Raw genomic sequence first — 17,367 nt, 5'->3', positions numbered from 1 at the left:
CTGTATCTCTCATGACCTCCCCTCAGAAGTCACACTCTGTTATTTCCAGAATAATTCTACAGTTTCCGTGTATGAGCCTATACTGTGTGGGAAGGGACCATACATGGGCCTGAATACCGTGAGGCCATTTTAAATATTGGCTCCCACAGCTGTCCACTGTCTATCTTCTTCTTGCCTGGTTCAAAGCAAGCAACTCTAGAAATATCCATCCTTTCTTCTCTACTGGTGCTGTGGAAGAATTGTCCCTTCCACCCAAGACCGTTCTGTTCCCCGGGCCTTGGACCCAGTGCCCTGTCCTTTCCAAGGACCATTGCAATTACCAGTTATCAGTGCAATGGGATTGCATTACCACTCAGCCCTTGCCCTTGGCCTCTCCGTCTTTCTCCCTGCCATCACACACTCCTGTTTCATGCAACTCTGTTCTTTGCAGCAAAGCTGAAGCATCCCCAGGCCTCTGTTATTTTTCTGTTGCCCTCCCTGAACCCCTCTGGCAGGGACAGTGGCATTCAGATACCCCTTTTTATCCTTTATACCACAGACCCCCTTGCTGGCCTTCATTCCCGTGACCTCTCAAAATCACGCCCCACACAGAGGAACCGGGGGTCCTTGGAAACAGGTCTGGCTCTGGGTCAGGGCAGGAAAAATTCAAGACAAATCTGGGGTGTCTTATCATGCACAGTGCAAGGGGAGTGATCAAAGTCTGTGGGGTGAAGATGGGACTTGGGAGCTAACTAGCAGGGGCTCCCACACTGGCCAATGGTGGGATAATTGGAACATCAAGAAAGTCTGCAACAGACTGAAATACAAAGATGCTAAAAAAAAAAAAAAATTCATGTGCCTAGAAGGGTAGCTGAAAAATGTTATTTGTCAACACTGGGTGTGAGAGAAACCAATTTATTATTCCAAAAAAATTTCCATAAAGGGAAGAACAATCATCTATCTTCCATTTCTTCTGTGAACTATTTTCAGAATAACCAGTTCTCTAGGAAAATTCTAGCTAATAAATGAAAAGGAAATGCTAGAATTTTACCACTTTGCAACCCTCTAGTAGTGGAATTAGGCATGATCATCGATGGTTCTTAAAATTACTAGTGAAAGGTATGTGGGGTGCTTTATAATGGATGGGCCAAGCTGAGAACTCCCGAACCATTGGCCAGTCATAATGTCATCAAAAGGAAGGGATCAGACACAGGGTATCTCCGGGAATAATAGCTTAGGAAGGACACAATGCTCTCTTTGCAGCATCCTTGCCCAAAACTCTTACCTCGATCTGATCAAGCCTCTGGACCTATCTCCAGCCTCCAGAACTACAGGAAACACAGGGCTCAGAGCAACACGTGAATACCACAGGCACACAATTAGCAAACTCCAAAATAGGGCAATCTGTAGTCAAATACCACTTTCTCCAAGTGAAGTGAAAGGAAAAACGGGGAAGAGGGATTTGTAAACGTAAGAGCTTAAAAGGCATATTAGTCAAATGCAATGTGTGGCTCTCGTTTGAAAGCTGTTTTGAACAAATGAAAAGTAACTAGGGAAATTTGAATAATAACTTGAAATTTGATGATATGAAGATTTTTTGCTTTTTAGGTGTGATAAAGTTTTCACGATTACGTTTTTTAAGTCTTTATCATATCTTTATGGATGAAATAATATGATAGCAGGGATTTGCTTTAGAATAGTCCAAGGTTGGAGGAGTAGATGGGGATAGAGATGAAACGAGACTGGCCGGATGCTGTAATTGTTGAAGTTGCGGGGGATGGCTGATGGAGACCCATGACACTGCTCTCTCCCATTCTACGTATGCCTGGCAGCCTTCATAATAAATATTTTGAAGATTTTATTTGAGGGGCACCTGGGTGGCTCAGTGGGTTAAGCCTCTGCCTTTGGCTCAGGTCGTGATCTTGGGGTCCTTGTATTGAGCCCAACATCAGGCTCTCTGCTCAATGGGGAGCCTGCTTCCCCCCTCTCTCTCTGCCTGCTGCACTGCCTACTTGTGATCTCTGTCAAATAAATAATTAAAATCTTTTAAAAAATATTTTATTTGAGAGAGAGAAAGAGAGTGTGTGTGCACACGCGTGCGACTGAGAGAGAGAGAATGGGGGCAGGGCAGAGGGAGAGAGAATCGCAAGTAGACGCTGCACTGAGGGTGAAGCCTGACACGGGGCTCGATCTCATGACCTTGATCTCATGACCTGAGCTGAAACCAAAAGCCACCCAAGCACCCCCATAATACATATTTTAAAGAGAAAAAAAGATTGTTCCATCCCTTTTTGTCTGCTATGGCAACTGAGGAGACAGCTGCTCCAGATGCTGCGAGCTGGAGGAAGCCACCCGGCTGCATCCCTGAGTGACCGTGTGGAGCAGAGCCCCCACATGCCTTCTCCTGGCCCTTGGACTCACATGTCCCTCCTGCCATCAAGGCTCTGCACACACAAGGCTCTACACCTGATGCACTTCCCCACCCACACCCACCCCGTGAATTCCTACCTTTCTGATCTCAGAGCAGCTTTCTCTCATCTTCCTATCTGGGTCAGATCCTCCAGACTTTCCCAACATCCTGACTGTCTCCTGCAGCACCTCTCTCCGTTGCAGTCTTAAATGTCCATCGTGGCTACTGGGTTAAAACCTCTCTCCCTCCCTGGACCATTATCCACTTGCAGGTAGAAATAATCTTTGCTCCTCATGGTGTTGGGAAAGCCCACAGTTCTGCCTGTCACATGGGAGGCACGCAAATCTTCCTTCGAGGGAGTAAGTGAAGTAGTGGTGAGTTGCAATGGTCTTTGGGCGCTGGTGATGGGAGTGATGGTGATGGCGGTGGGGGTGGCCTGTGGTTAGTGGGGACAGTGGTGGCAGTGGACACTCTAGTGGAGGTGATGGTGGTAGGGGCAAATGGCGGCGGTAGCAGTGTGGTGATGGCAGCAGGGTTGGTGAAGGGATGATGGTGGCAATGGTGGTGTTGGTGATGATGGTGCCCACCCTCCTCCACACACATTTGGCCAACAGATCTGTGACCTGATTCACACGAGGATGGAGCACTGTCAGAGCTGATCGCTCCAGTGGCAGTAACCCAGAGAGACCACCCCTCAATCCAGGAGCTCCCCGGGCTCCTGGCCTTCCCATAGGTATTGGGGTTTCTCATTCCTTTAACCCAGCCTGTCCCCCTTCAGTAGAGCCTCTCCCCACTTTTAGCTGCCATTAGCCATGATGGGTTTTTATCTCTTATCACCAGTTAACTCTAACTGGAGCAGAAGGGGATAGAGAGCAATGGGCTGAGATGAAGCCCATTCCTTCCCACTCTCCTCTGCCCTTCCTCCTCCTCTCTCTGGCCTTGGGGTATCCTTGGACGTATTTCCATATCTAATCACTCCCCAGGCGATCTCACCCAGGTCTTGACCTTTCTCCTGAACCCCAGGTCATGTCTCTAAGTGGGCTTCTCTAACTCAACTGCCTATCATGCGTGTCAAACTCAGTCTGCCCCAAACTGAGCTCTTGATTTCCCTCCACAAATCTGCCCTCCCATGGTGCTCCCCAGCTCAGTGAATGACAATTTGGCTTTACCACACCAGAGACCTTGGAGTCACTCTTGACCCTTTCTCTCACCCTTGCATCCAATCCATCATCAAAGCCCATCAGTTCCATCTTTAAATACATTCTACCAATTGTACCACCTCCATTACTATCCCTCTGCTGCAAGCCGCCATCCTCTCTCACCTGGAGAGCTCCTTCCTAGGCTCTTTTCTTCCACTCTGATGCCCCCACAGCCTTCTGGCAGCCAGAGTCATCTGTTGGAAATGTGTTGGCCCCTCCTTGACGTTGAACCTGGTGATGGCTTCCCATCACCTGACAAAGTGCTGATGAGTTTTTGTATATGATCTGGCTACTTCTTCCACTACTTCTCACTCCATTCTCTGCTTTTTATGTACTCATTTAGTTTTAATGTAGATTATATTTTGCTTAAGATTTCTTTTTTTAATTTATTAGAGGGAGAGTGCACATGTGTGCATGTGCATGCACATGCGCACACACACATGCATGAATGGGGGGTGGGGGTGGGGAGAGGGAGAAGCAGGCTCCCCACTGAGCAGGGATTTCCAATGCAGGGCTCCATCCCAGGACCCTGGGATCATGACTGGAGCCAAAGGCAGATACTTAACCAACTGAGCCCCCCAGGTGTCCCCATTCTTCGCTTTTTAGTGAATGCTGCTGCCTCAGGGCCTTTGCACATTCTGTGCTTGCTTCAGGGAATGCTCTCCCCAGGACTTATGATGGCTTACACCAGTGCAATGGCAGAGAGCATAGAGAAGAAGAATCCACAGGACAAAGAGTCTGAGAGGAGGGAGCTCAAGATGATTTCCAGGTGCATAGGTGGGCCACCAAATGGACAGAAAGATCACCCCTTAGAAGGGACACAGAATGGGGATCAGATCTGGGGAGCAAGGTGCCAAGTTCATTCTTGGCACTGGGCATGAGCAGTCCCATGGGCCATCCAGGAAGAGGTTACTGGGGTGCAGCCCGACAGATTCATGCTCTGGAGCCCAAGGCAGAAAGGAGAACAGGGAAGGAGTGCCCAGGCCAGCAGCCACTGCCATGGAGAGCCCAAGACAGCCACCCCCAGCCTCACCCTTAGATCTGAGCAGCACCCACACTCCTGCCTCAGCCGGGCTTTCTGGGAGAAGATCCAGCCCAGCAGCAGCAAAAACAGTGGCCAAGCAAGTCTGAACAGAGACGGCGCCGCTGATCCCGCTCGGTCAGACCCACGGATGAATCCACAACGCAGCCTCTCCCAGCCAGCCACTGGCGGGTGATCAATAAGCCTGATTAATAATTAACTTTTTAATTACGTGTCAATTTAAAACAAGTATGGGAAGCAGTCACTTGCCATTAAGGTCCTTGCTTTTCTTTCCTAAAGGGACTCTGTCGAAGGCCTGGGCTCTAGGGCCATGTGGGTGGAGGGCCCCGCCAATAGTGGGAAGGGACCCCATCCCCTCCCCCTAGCCACAGGGATCCTTGAGACAGGAGACACCAGCCCTGTCTCCTTTAGCCATGCCGGGGGACGCTTTCTCCACTCAGCAGTCACTACCATGCAGGGCAAGCTGGAGACAGAGCAGGAACTGTCCCCAGCCCCCGGGTGCCAGGTAGAAGACCTTCAGGGACCTGCAAGTGAAGACAGACTGATTCCTGTGGTCCCAAAGGAGGGAGACACGGGGTGGGGTTTCCACGGGCCATAAGAAGGTGGCGCTCTCCTTGGCCGTGATGGGGAAGGGTTGGAAGGATGCTCTGGGGCTGGTAGCCACAAGGCTGGAGGCATGGCAAGGGATCAGAGTGGCAAAGGGCAGCCGGAGCGTCTGGAGAAGATGGTTTGTGCATACCCTTGCTGCTACCCCAGAACCCCACGACCCCAGGGGTTTCCTGACCAGCTGCTCGGGTGACCGCAGGCATAACCACGGCGCCTGGGGGGCCAAGTGGCTGGCAGTGCCAGGTTCCTGCTTTGGGGTGTGACAGCACGGTGTGGTTGGCGGTCGGGGTAGCCCTGGCCCAGCGCTGCCCAACTCCCATGCTTCCCAAGCCCTTGGAGGAGAAGCCCGTTCCACCGGCCAGATCTCACCACGCCAGGGAGTGCCAGGGGCAGAGGACAGGGAGTCAGGCAGCTCTGGAGGGTATGGGGGGTTCAGAGATGTCATCTGAGATCACAATCAACCTTGGTTGGACCCCAGACCCCTCGGAGATGCTGATGGAGGCTATGCTCAGACCTTTTCTTAAAGCCACACTGCCCCTTCACACGTCCCACAGTCTATCGGCATCCTGGGATGCCCACTGGGGACTAACTCAGTACTGTGATCCTGGGCCTTCATCAAGACCTGTGCCCAGACCATTCACAGGGTTCAGTCGAAGGGATGAATAATGCCTGGGCTTATCGGGCAAGCAGCAAGGTCTTGGGGGTGGCCCATGGGGTGGAGGGGGTGCTCCCAGTGCCAGGGGAGAGGAGAGAGGGACAGCTTCGGCAGATGGACAAGCAAGTCCCAGACAGGGGTGTGGGACATGAGCCGGCCCCTTACCAACCTCTCTGTCCCCGTTCTCTCTCCAGGCCCTGTGGTGGACCAAGTCACAGCCCCCGAAGATGTCCCAGTCCTAAACTGCAGAACCTGCCTCTTACCTTAGGTGGCAAAAGGGAATTTGCTGATGTGATTAAGAGTCTCAAGATGAGGAAATCGTCCTGGATTATCCAGGTCCTTCCATTGTAACCACAAGACTCACAGAGAAGCAGGCAGGTCAGAGTCAGAGCGATGCGAGATGTTAGAGAAGACGGAGAATGAATGTGTCCTCAGGCTAAGGAATGCAGGCAGCCTCGAAGGACACTGAGAGAGTTTTGCCCCAGTCTCCAGAAGGGACCCAGCCCTGCCAACACTGATTTTAGCCCAGTGAGACCCACTTTAGGAACGCTGGCCTGCATTGTGAGAGGATAAATGTGTGCGGTTTTAAGACCCTAAATTTGTGGTAATCAATGATAGCAGCCAGAGGAAACCATTCTAGTCTCCTTCCCTAAGAAGTCCTAAAGAAAGGGAAAGCCATGGATTGCAAAGGAAGAGAAATCTGGAAGTAAGGAGAGGGGGCGCCTGGGTGGCTCAGTGGGTTAAAGCCTCTACCTTCGGCTCAGGTCATGATCCCAGAGTCCTGGGATTGAGCCCCACATCGGGCTCTCTGCTCTGCGGGGAGCCTGCTTCCTCCTCTCTCTCTGCCTCACTGCCTACTTGTGATCTCTGTCTGTCAAATAAATAAATAAAATCTTTTAAAAAAAGAGGTGATTTTTAAAATCTCTACTTAAAAAAAAAAAAAACAAGAGAAGTAAGGAAAGGTATGAGCAGCTGCCTGAGGGGCCTGGGAGGGTGGCTTATGGGGCAGCAGGAAGCAAGCCCACTCCCCTACACTCAGGCCAGCCCCAGTGCCCCGCAATCCCAGTGCGAGGGGAACCGTGTAGTGGATGGTAATGCCTCACTTGTCAGATAAGGAAACTGAGGCTCAGAGGGCTAAGGTGACTTGGCCCAGGGCTGGATTGTCCTCACTCTACCCACTTGAACTCTGGCGGGGCTGGTGATAAAAATAGGTAGCCCAGCTGCCATAGGGCTGAGGCCTTCCGGTCCCTGGGCTAGTAAGCAGCTGTGCTGTCCCCAGGGGAGAAGTCCCAGCCCAAAGACAGCAGGAGGCTGCTGCTCCAGCCAACCTAGGAGCAGGCCACACCCCTCTTCCTCCTATCAGGTGAGCTTGAACAACTCACTCCCCGCCCCCCCGCCCCCCCCCCCCCCCCCGCCCAGGCACAGCACACCCACCCCTCCCTCCAGGTCTCGGCTTCCCCTTCCCCTCAATGGGGTGAGGTTCCCCACCTGTTGGAGCCCGCTTCACACGCCAGGGAGGGCAGCCACTGTCCACGAAATGCTGTGGACAAAACGAGAGCTATTATGACATGTGTAAAATAATGCCCATGTTGGCTAAAGGGAAAAATAGAAACACGTACTATACAGTTTTCCATAATGTTGTCTGTGACACTCAGAAAATTGCCACCAGCGAATTCTCTGGGGAGTCAATTGTGGGCCGTGTCTGTGGGGGTGTTTTTATTTTATATTCTGTATGTTTTTAATTTGTTATAATAGGCACGAGCTACAAAATAAATTTCAGATTTGTCATACAAACTCGTCTGTGGAGCATTGCCACAGACATAGAAGGTGGTGGAAGTCTTTGAGGCTGTTCCCAAATACTGCTTCTCACTAAAGCCCCTGGGAAGGGGAGTCAACCTTGCCTGCTGTCACCCACCGACACGCCTCCCCACCCGGGTCAAGAGAGAAAGGGCAAGTCCAAGCAATAAACAGAAGCCCAACAGAAGGACAAATCCTGTATGACTCTGCTCCCGTGAGGTCCCTAGAGTCACCAGACTCACAGGGAGGGAAAACAGGATGGTGGCTGCCAGGGGCTGGGGGAGGGGAGTGGAGAGTCAGTATTCAGTGGGGACAGAGTGTCAATTCAGGGGGATGAAAAATTTCTGGAGACGGATGGTGGGGTTGGTGGCACAACCATGCGAGGTTACTCAATGCCGCAGATCTGTGCACTTAAAATGGTTAAAGTGGTAAATTCCGTGTTATATATATTTCACAGTGACAGCAAGCTAGTTAATGAACACATCATCACCTCCTGTGGCTAAAAGAGGGAAGTAGGAGATGGTAAGGAGGAGGCTGGAACCAGGGGTCTCCGCAGGTGTTGGCCCTTTGTTCTGGGTCTTGAAGAGGAGTTTGGAGACCTCCACCTGCGTGCACAGTGGGAAGTTACAATTTGTCCTGAAGCCAAAAGATATTTTGTATTTTCCTGGAAGCCATTTTAGGGAGTTTGAACTTTGGCTGTCCAGGAACAGATGATGGGAGAACAAATCAGGAATGATCATGGCCTTCAGTGAAAAACAAAGTGACTTGTTTTTTTCTGAGGATGGGAGCAGGGGAGTGACAAGGTCAAAGGAGCTGTCCCTGAGAGGCCACCTCCGGCACCAAGGTGCTGGCAGCCCAAAACCCAGGGAGGAGGCCGGGGCGCGGTCAGGTCCACCGTGGAAGCTCCCCACGATGTGGGCCATCAAGGGCGTCCTGCACACAGTAGGTATACGGATCTGAAGTCTGAGCCTGCCTTGGAGGTAGACAAGGCAGCATTCCTGAGCCCCTTCTGACCTGGGCGCTGGACAGAGTGGCTCTCAGCTCCGCTGGTCTGATGCAGAGTCCTGACCAGATGGCGGCAGACAGTCACGGAAGGGCATCACTGGGTCCAAACAGGCTGGGGTCTGAGCTGCCCAGTCTTAAACTTCTGTCTTAAAATTGCTGATTCGCTGTGGGTTCCCAGAGAGGGGCCAACAGCTGCAAAGGCGCCCAGCCCCAATGGAATGTGCTAGAGCAGGGCGGGGGCACCAGAGTATGGAGCTAAGACGTGTCCCAACGCCCAGGGAAGGTGGAGCATAGGCAGTGAAGGTGGCAGAGCGGAGCCCCACATCTCCTTCTGGCACCTTCGCAGGCCTGGCACACAGGGGGTAATGGATTAATATTTGTTGAGTAAGTTACAGAGGGAGCTCTCTTTCCAAATTCCTGTCCTGTAAAATGGGCGGGGACTGCAGTGATAGGAATGACATTTGGAGAACAAAGCATACAGCAGGTGCTCCACACCTTCCTTCCATCACCAGGAAAAGGCCAATGTCGACTTGGTAAGTTTATGTCCTAAAAGCTAGACTCTGGACTAGGGTAGCTCTTTGGTAGAAGGAGCTGCTGTGTCAGTTCTGAGCCGAGCTTGGGACCCTGCCTGGGCAGGGAGGAACTCTGGGGTCTGGGACCCTGTTGTGGAGGAGGGGCAGCGGGGGGGAGGTCTGAATGTCCCGCCAAGCCCCTGGCGGTGGTGTTGCCCTGGGATGCCATGGCAGGGCTAGGCGGCCTGGCTCAGCAGGGCCCTGGAGCAAACGGTTTAGGTGCTTAGCCAGGAGGCTGTGGGCAAGACCTCCTTGTCATCCGTGTTGCAATCACCAGCCTTGCCCTGAGGCTCTGCACAGCCATCACTGGGCCACTGCCTCCCAGGGTCTCTCGGTCTCCAGTCTCCGTGTCTCCCAGCACTCAGGCATCTTGAGCTCTCTCCCCCAGCCCCTTGACACCTCTGTGCCCCTGTGCTTCTGTATCCCTGCATCTCTTGGGTCTGTGGGTCTCTCCTTCCTTCTCCCCATGCCCTGCTCCCCCATCTTCCTGCCCATCCCCACCCCACCCACTGCGGTCCCCTCCAGCCCACTGTGTTGCCCTTATCTGGGTCCAGCCCCTGCACAATTGCTGGGAGCCCATCCCCATGACAACGGGGCAGATGGCGGCTGCGATTAGCCTCTCTCCCTCCCGCCAAGGCTCAATCCGTCTTTGAAATTAAATCAGCTGCGATAACATCGACTGGCCAGAGGGAGGGAGGGAGGGCAGAGGCTGCCTGGGCCCCACCCAGCCCGCCCCAGGCCCTGGGTGCAGGGGGAGAGGATGTGGAGGGCAGCAGCAGCTTCCAGTGGAGCTGTGTGACCTTGGCCAAGTCTCTAACCCTCTGAGCCTCAGTTTCCCCATCTGTAAAATGGGGACAAATAGCCGTATCTCTTTCTTGCTGTGGGTGCAAGTCCGTCAGGGAATTGTGTGGACAAAGTAGGGACTCAGTAGGGTTAAGAACGTTGCCCCCGCCCCGAGTCCATGCAAAAACCAGACTCTGGTGAAAACACCCCAGTGGTGAAAACACCCCAGATGCTCCCTGGCCAGGCCTGAGGCTACTGCTAGCAGAGAGGTTGCAGACCTGGCTCCCCACTTGTTCTGAGAACCAGGGAGCATTCCTCCCCTGGGCTTTGGTGCCCTGACTTGTAAAATGCTCCAGGGTCACTGAATCCTAGCGCCAGAAGGACACACTGGGAAGCCATCTTGTCCAACCATTGATGGGAAGCCCACTCCTTCCCCATAGGATTTGGGTCCCTTCAGACAGCCAGGGGCCCAGAAGGGATGTAGGGATCCTGGAATGAGGGGTGGAGGAGGGGGAGCCTGCCTAAGTCTGAGGTCTACCTGCAGAAGTGGCATCTGGGAAGAGGCTGTTGGTAGGAGTAGCTGGGCAGGGCTGAGCGGTGAGGGGTATTTCAGGCAGTGAGGGCAGTATGTGCAAGAGACCTGAGGCAGGTCACAGAGAGTGAGGGGGGCATGGGGAGATGCATAAAGACCTGAAGGCAGGTGCGGAGAGAGGGGATGCATGGAACTGTGGGAGGAGGGTTCCAGGCAGGGGGCACAGTCAACACAAAAGTCCTGAGACAGGAGCATGACAGGTATGTGTGCTGGATGGGGAGGTCGCAGGTGTGGCTGGCGTAGAGCAAGTAGCGGGGAAAGCCAGAGATGTCCTGGGGGCCAGATAATGCAGGGCCTTGTAGCTGCCATGAGGACTTTAGCTTTTTACTTGGAGTATCTCCTCAAACTGTTTTTCACAACATCCTTCTGGCTGCTGGGATAAGAACAGGATGAAGGAGGGGAAAGTGGGGGAGGCAGGGAGACCGAGGAGGAGGCTGGCGCAATGCCCAGGGGAGTGATGGGGGGATCCAGGAGGCAGCAATGGGAGTAAGGAGCTACATTCTGAAAGTGGGCCCTTCCCCCTTAGGAGCCACTTTGAGGCTGGGCCAGGAAAGGGCCCTCCACGTAACCCCCGCCTTGGGGCACTCTTGAATCAAAAGGCCCAACCAGCCTGTCCAAGCCAGGGTGTGTGTGCTGGCTTATGGGGGCTCTGCGGGCACCCCCCTCCCCGGGCTTCCTCACCACTACAGTCTCTGCACCTGGCACACAGCCAGGCCCAGAAGGCGAGGCTCCCTCGGCCAGACTGTCCTGTTCCGGCGGGGCTTGGTGAGGCCTCCCCAAGGAGGCGACTTGGAGCGAGGCCCCCAAGGATGAATTTAGCAGGCCCACAGGCGATGAGAAGGGAGGATCAGGCGCAGGGACAGAAGGCACAAGACACAGACGCTGGGCAGTCGGTGCCCACGGGCGGGTGACATGTGTGGCCAGAAACACAGCAGGGGCCTCCAATGCCCGTTCAGGGAGTTGAACTTGATTTGGGGGGCCCATCCCTAGTTGCACATCAACCTATCTGGGCTCGGGTTTATCAATGTGGCAGATGGAGCTAAGGGCTGAGACAGGATTCAGCAAAGCGGTCATGGACACGGCGCATGCTTAGCCAGGTGATCGGCAGCCTGGGAGGAGTTAGGAAGGGGAATGTCCAGGTCTGGGCTGGGGTGGGAAAGTACGGGTTTCCTGTGCCAGGCTGGTGAAAGGAGGGGAGTGCAGACAGCGACTTGGCCCTGGGACCCTGAGGGCATTTAGGCACCAGAGCCTTGCAAGCACCCAGGTCTGGGCAGTGCACCCAGCTCTCCACCATGCACCCAGCCCCAGGACCCCGCAGTCGCCTGGGCTGCTGGGCCATAATTGAATTGGCCCAGCAGCTGTCGGAGCTAAGCGGGCCCACTTGACGCAGCCGCGGTTGGCCAGTAATTGGTGAAATTAGCAGGTCGGCAGGGGCACAGGTCAGGTGGTTAATGCTGTAGTTGGGGCTTTGATGAAGTTAGTCCCATTGCAGGGCTGGGAGCTAGGGTGCAACCTTCTGTGCGTCATGGGGGCTCTCCTGTTCCTCCAGTAACATGGTTAGGAGACCTCCAGCTGCTGGCCTGTCCCAGGGGCTCCTGGAGGCAGGACTCGGGAAACCAGAGGCTAGGCTGAGCCTGGAGGTGCAGCCAACAGCCAGGTCACCGACTATGTCCCCTTGGCCAGGGCACTTGCAGCACCTGAGGGGCTTTGCAACCCCTAGAGATCTTGGGGTGATGCCTCTTGACTTCCTAGAAAAAGCCTTCAATAGGTTCCCCTTGGGGAAAAGCACCCAGGCCACTTCTAGGCTTCCAGCCCTGCCTCCCTGCCACCACTATGGGTGTCCTTCCGCCTAGCTGTCCATCTGGAAATGGGGATGAATTCCTCCCAGGTCTATTTTTGACCAGATCCCGCCCTCCCCTCGAGGTTTATGGCCTCGCAGCAGCTTCTCCTCTCATGATCTCCACAGGCTATCCCCTGAGCACACCCCTGGGTTCTTGCTGTTCCCTGGAACAGTGTGCTCCCACCTTCTTCCATTTCCCATCAGTTACTGGATGGATACCTACAACTTGCCAGACTGGGAGTTGAGATGCATAGATGAGCAAAATCTGCTCAGGTCCCAGCCCGATCGGCACTCACAGCACCTTTCCTGGCCACACTCACAATCCCCTCTTCCCAGCCTGGGAACCAGACACCCTGTCACTAACTAGCCTTGAGCCCTGGCACCTGGAATCACCTCCATTTCTGGCTCCACTACAGCCCCCCAAGGAACAAGGAGTTGCCAGCATGCCAGTCCTTCAGGGATGCACACATTTGCACACGCAGGCACACACACATGTACATGCACACGCATACACACACAGGCACACTGACCTTGGTTGCTGTACTTATTATGGTTATTATGGTTATCATTTATCATTTGAAAGGTAAATCCTTTGGAGTCAAAACACCTGGGATGAAATTCTGGCTCAGCCACCTGCCAGCTACGTGACTTTTCTCTCTGAGCCTCAGTTTCCTCTTATGTGACATGGAGCAGCAACCAATCTGGGACAGTGTGGGCATTAAATGGCACTGTGTCTATCTGCCTTCACCTGTTCCTCATTAGGGCAGGGTCTTTGAGTTTGCTGTTCCCCTGCCCAGAAATGCTTTCCCCCCAGATAACTACATGGTCCACGATTTCACTTTCATTCCCATTTCCTCCTCAGGAGGCCTCCCAGAAGCACCCGACAAAACACTCCTGTGCCCACACCCTTGACTCCATCCTTCATCTACGAGTTACCCGCCTGTGTTTCCTCTCTAGCATTCATTACGACTCAGGACAAGGTTCTAAATACCTGCTTGTTTTCTGTCTCCCCAGTAGAACATCTGTCCCATCAGGCAGGGATCTGTTTCGCCCATTGCTATATCCCCAGCACCTAGAACTGTGCCTGGCATATAGTAAGTGCTCAATACATATTTCTTGATTTGCACTGAAGTAAAAGGGCATGACCCATCTGTAACTTGGGATTGTTTCAAAATAGAAGTATGCGTAAACAGTATTTTTAAAAAGACTGGCACTCTGTGGGCCCACAGGTAATCAGGACTCAGCTCTGTCACCCCTCCCGTGATTGGAAGCTCACTCCCCTTAGGCAAGTTGGCCTTGCCCTGACTTAGAGAAAGCCCCAGTTCCATAGGACTAGGACCTGCTCCTTGTGACACCCAACCCTTCTGGTGACTCCTAGGCCTGATCCCTGGACCTCAGACTCATCTGCTCTCCTGGCCTGCAGGAGCCTTGCAGATACTTGGGGACAGCAAATGGAATCCACGAGGCTGCCTTTCTCCAAGCTGAGTCTCCCCAGCTTCTCCTAGGATGAAGTCTTCAACCTTCTCCCCACCCTAGCCACCCCTTCTGGACCCACTCCAGGCTGCTCCTGCCCATCTCCCCGAGCAGGGCCTGGAGCCGAACACAAAGCGGGATCAGAATTCTGAACAGAAGAGCTATCCATTCCCCAAGGGCATATGCAACTTCCTGGGCACTTCCTCATTAACACCTTTGGTCACACAAAGCTTGTGGCCGGCCCACTAAGATCTCCAGCTCCATGTCCACACATGGCTGACACAGCCAGGTCTCCCCAGCCTGACTTCCTCCTTCTCTTTAAAGCAGAATTAACGATAGTCACTCCAGTTTCAAGGGTTGCTCATCTTATTTCTGATGTGGACAATAGTTCTGCAGCCTCCCAACTGAGCATGTCTGAGAACGTAAAGTCTGTGCCTTTTGTGGCTCCTTCAAAGCCTTCGTGCCTCATTGAAGACACAAGGCTGAGGACAGAGCCCTGTGGCCCAGTTTATAGAGACCTCAGTCAGGCTCAGACAAACACATACAAGCACGCCCACACAAACACCTTCATACAACAAGTATTTACTGAGTATCTGCTCTATTTATGCCTTGGGCTAGAGGCTGGAGGTGAGCAAAAAACAGGATCAGAGCTCCCATTTTTGTGGACCTTATGGTCTACTGGGGCAGCAGACTGAAATCAACCACCCTCCCCTTCTCTGTGCTATACAGATACAGACAAAAATGTGTGCACGGTGTCCACACACACATGACCCTCAGGCTACAGTCCCCCCGCCCACTCCCCACCCTGCACCATGTGGAGTTACTTAAGTGTTATTTGGAAAAATCACACAACAGGGTCCCACTCCTCAGAACACCTGCCAGGAGGCCTTTGTATGTGTCCATGGTCTGGTCTGCCTATAGCTGGCCTCACTTTCTCTCCTACTTGTACCTCTGTCCACAGCCCAGGAAACTGCTCAGAAGATGCCCACCACCGCTCTGGCTGGTAGAACCCACCACTAGAACACCACGCCGATAGCCTGCCCTGAAGTCCAGCCCAGGGGCCCAGCCATGAGCTCTACAGAGGCAAGCAAAAGTCTTCACCCCAAACTGTATTTCTGAGTCCTAAAACAGTACCCAGGACCTCCCATCTCCTGCTCCAACAGCCATTTCCTCCCAGTCAGTCCCGCTCTGGCCTGCCTGGGATTAGTACACATCCCACAATACCCCAACACACACACACACTCTCTCTCTCAGACACACACACACACACACACACACACCTAGAAATATTCATTCTTCTAATGCCAGACATTAGAAGACATTCTTCTTAGTGCCAAACATAGCTCTAGACTTTAGGGATACAGTGAGCAATGAGGCAGGCACAGACCCTGTCTCCCTTGGACCTGCATTGTGTTCAGGAAGGCACACATCTCTTGGTAGTTCTGCAGACAACCCTAAGGGCTGGGGCGAAACAGGTGAGGGACCTTTAGTGTGGGGTAAGTGGAGAACTAATTCAGAAGAGTGGTGTTGGGGAAGGCCTCCTTGAAGAACGGATGCTTAAGCAAAGGCCTCAAGATGAGAGGGCATAGACCAGTGAGAACAGCATGTGCAAAGGCCCTGAGGTTGCAAGGCATTTGGTTCCATGGAGGACTGAAGGGTTGGCCAGTGTGTCTGGAGCTCAGAGAATGAGGGTTGCAGGGAGGGGAGACCAGGAAGGTATGTAGGGCCAAGCCACCATGGCTTGGCCTCCCTGGGAGGACGAAGACTGAGGTCTTTACCCTTAGAGCAGAGAGAGCCACCGCAGGCTTGCAGCAAAGCAGGCAAAGTGATGTGACTTGGGTTTGGCAGGTTGGCTGCCTGACAAGTCACCAAGAGGGCTGGGAGTGAGACACGGAGCTGGAGGCATGTCCCCCGTCAGAGAGCCGATGGCAGGCACAGAGGCACAGAGGCACAGGGCTGGGTTGAGATGGACAGATGCCAACCCCGACGACACAGACAAGAGATCACAACAGATCACCTACACATGCACTGCCTCCCACTAGCGCAGCCTGGGCAGAACTGGCGCCCGCGGGCCTTAGCATACCCACTCTCCCGCATGGGGGCTGCCCCCCTCAGCAGCCCATCAGGTCCCCACACCCCACACATCGGGGCCAGTTGTTTCCATGAACTCACTTGGCACGTTTATTAACCACCAGCCACGCGGGTGGTGTGTGCACGGTGGGCGGCACACAGGAGCGGCCTCTGGGGGGCGGCCGGGTGCTCACTTGTTGTCCACCCGCTTGAGCTGCTCCTTGCCATTGATGGTCACCGACTTGAGCTGCCCGTCCTCCTCCACCTCCACACGCTCCTGCCCGTTCTCCACGATGCGCTTGGTCGTGACCTTGTGCCCGTTGACCATCTCGGTGGACGACATCACCGACTTGAAGCCAGAGCTGCCGGCGCCCGAGCCGCCGAAGGACGTGGACGAGAAGGTGGCGCGGTTGGCCCTGCCACCCCCGGCCCGGCCCAGGGTGTCGAAGGACGAGAAGGCTTCCATGAAGGCTGGGAACTCGCCGAAGCCCGCCGAGAAGGCCCCCCTCAGGCCGTGGCCCCGGCCCACACGGTCACTGTTGAAAGGGACGTCCCAGAAGTCAAATGAGAAGGGGTCTAGGCCTCCAAAAAACTCGCGGAAAATATCCTCGGGGTTCCGGAAGGTGTAGCCCGTGTCGAAGGGGCTGCTATAGTGGGTGCTGGCCCCGCCACCGGCCCGCCAGCTGTCGCAGCCTGCGCGGTCGTACACAGAGCGCTTCTTGGAGTCGGACAGGACCTCATAAGCCTCAGACACCTGCTTGAACTTCTTCTCGGCCTCCTCCTTGTTGTCGGGGTTCTTGTCAGGGTGCCAGCGCAAGGCCAGCTTGCGGTAGGCCTTCTTGATGTCCTCCGGGGAGGCACTCGACTGCACCCCCAGCACTTCGTAGTAGTTGGCCATGCCGAGGGGAGGGCGGGGGCAGAGGTGAGGTGGGCGCGGGGGCCCGTGGACTCGGAGGAGGCAGCAGCTGGTGTGGGTCCCTCAGCGGGGGCCTTGCTGGAATCTGCTGGCTCCGGGCGCGGCTCTGCCCGGCGACTTTACCTTTTCATAGTACCAGCTCTCAGGGACGGGTGGGCGCCTCCACTGAGAGGGGTGGGGGGAGGGGGACACTGCCACAGTGGGGCCAGGCCAGGGGCAGACAGCCCCTGTAGAGCGGAGGCTGGGCCCTTTGTGACATCAGCCCCATGGGCGGGGCAAATCCCACCCCCAGCTCTGCACCAGCAACCCCCCTCCAGCCCTGGGGCACACTGGCCTGCCCCTGCCCACAAGGTCAAGGTTGAGGTCAGCACTTTGGCTGGCTGAGAATTTGGAACTCAGTTGTGCTGGGCCTGTGGGCCGAGCTCCCT

At 54.4% G+C, this 17,367-nt stretch overlaps 1 protein-coding gene across 1 annotated transcript; it reads right to left on the bottom strand.

The window, feature by feature from the left end:
- Positions 1-16,200: 16,200 nt before the first annotated feature.
- Positions 16,201-16,970, bottom strand: DNAJB8 (DnaJ heat shock protein family (Hsp40) member B8). The gene has a single exon (XM_032842830.1). It carries the CDS (start codon positions 16,919-16,921, stop codon positions 16,214-16,216), a length of 708 nt encoding a protein of 235 aa, XP_032698721.1. The 5' UTR covers positions 16,922-16,970; the 3' UTR covers positions 16,201-16,213.
- Positions 16,971-17,367: the final 397 nt, after the last annotated feature.

Source organism: Lontra canadensis, unplaced genomic scaffold, assembly GCF_010015895.1.
Source record: "Lontra canadensis isolate GAN:19392208 unplaced genomic scaffold, GSC_riverotter_1.0 scaffold133, whole genome shotgun sequence".
Classification (NCBI taxonomy): Eukaryota; Metazoa; Chordata; class Mammalia; order Carnivora; family Mustelidae; genus Lontra; species Lontra canadensis.
This window is presented reverse-complemented; position numbering and strand designations above follow the sequence as displayed.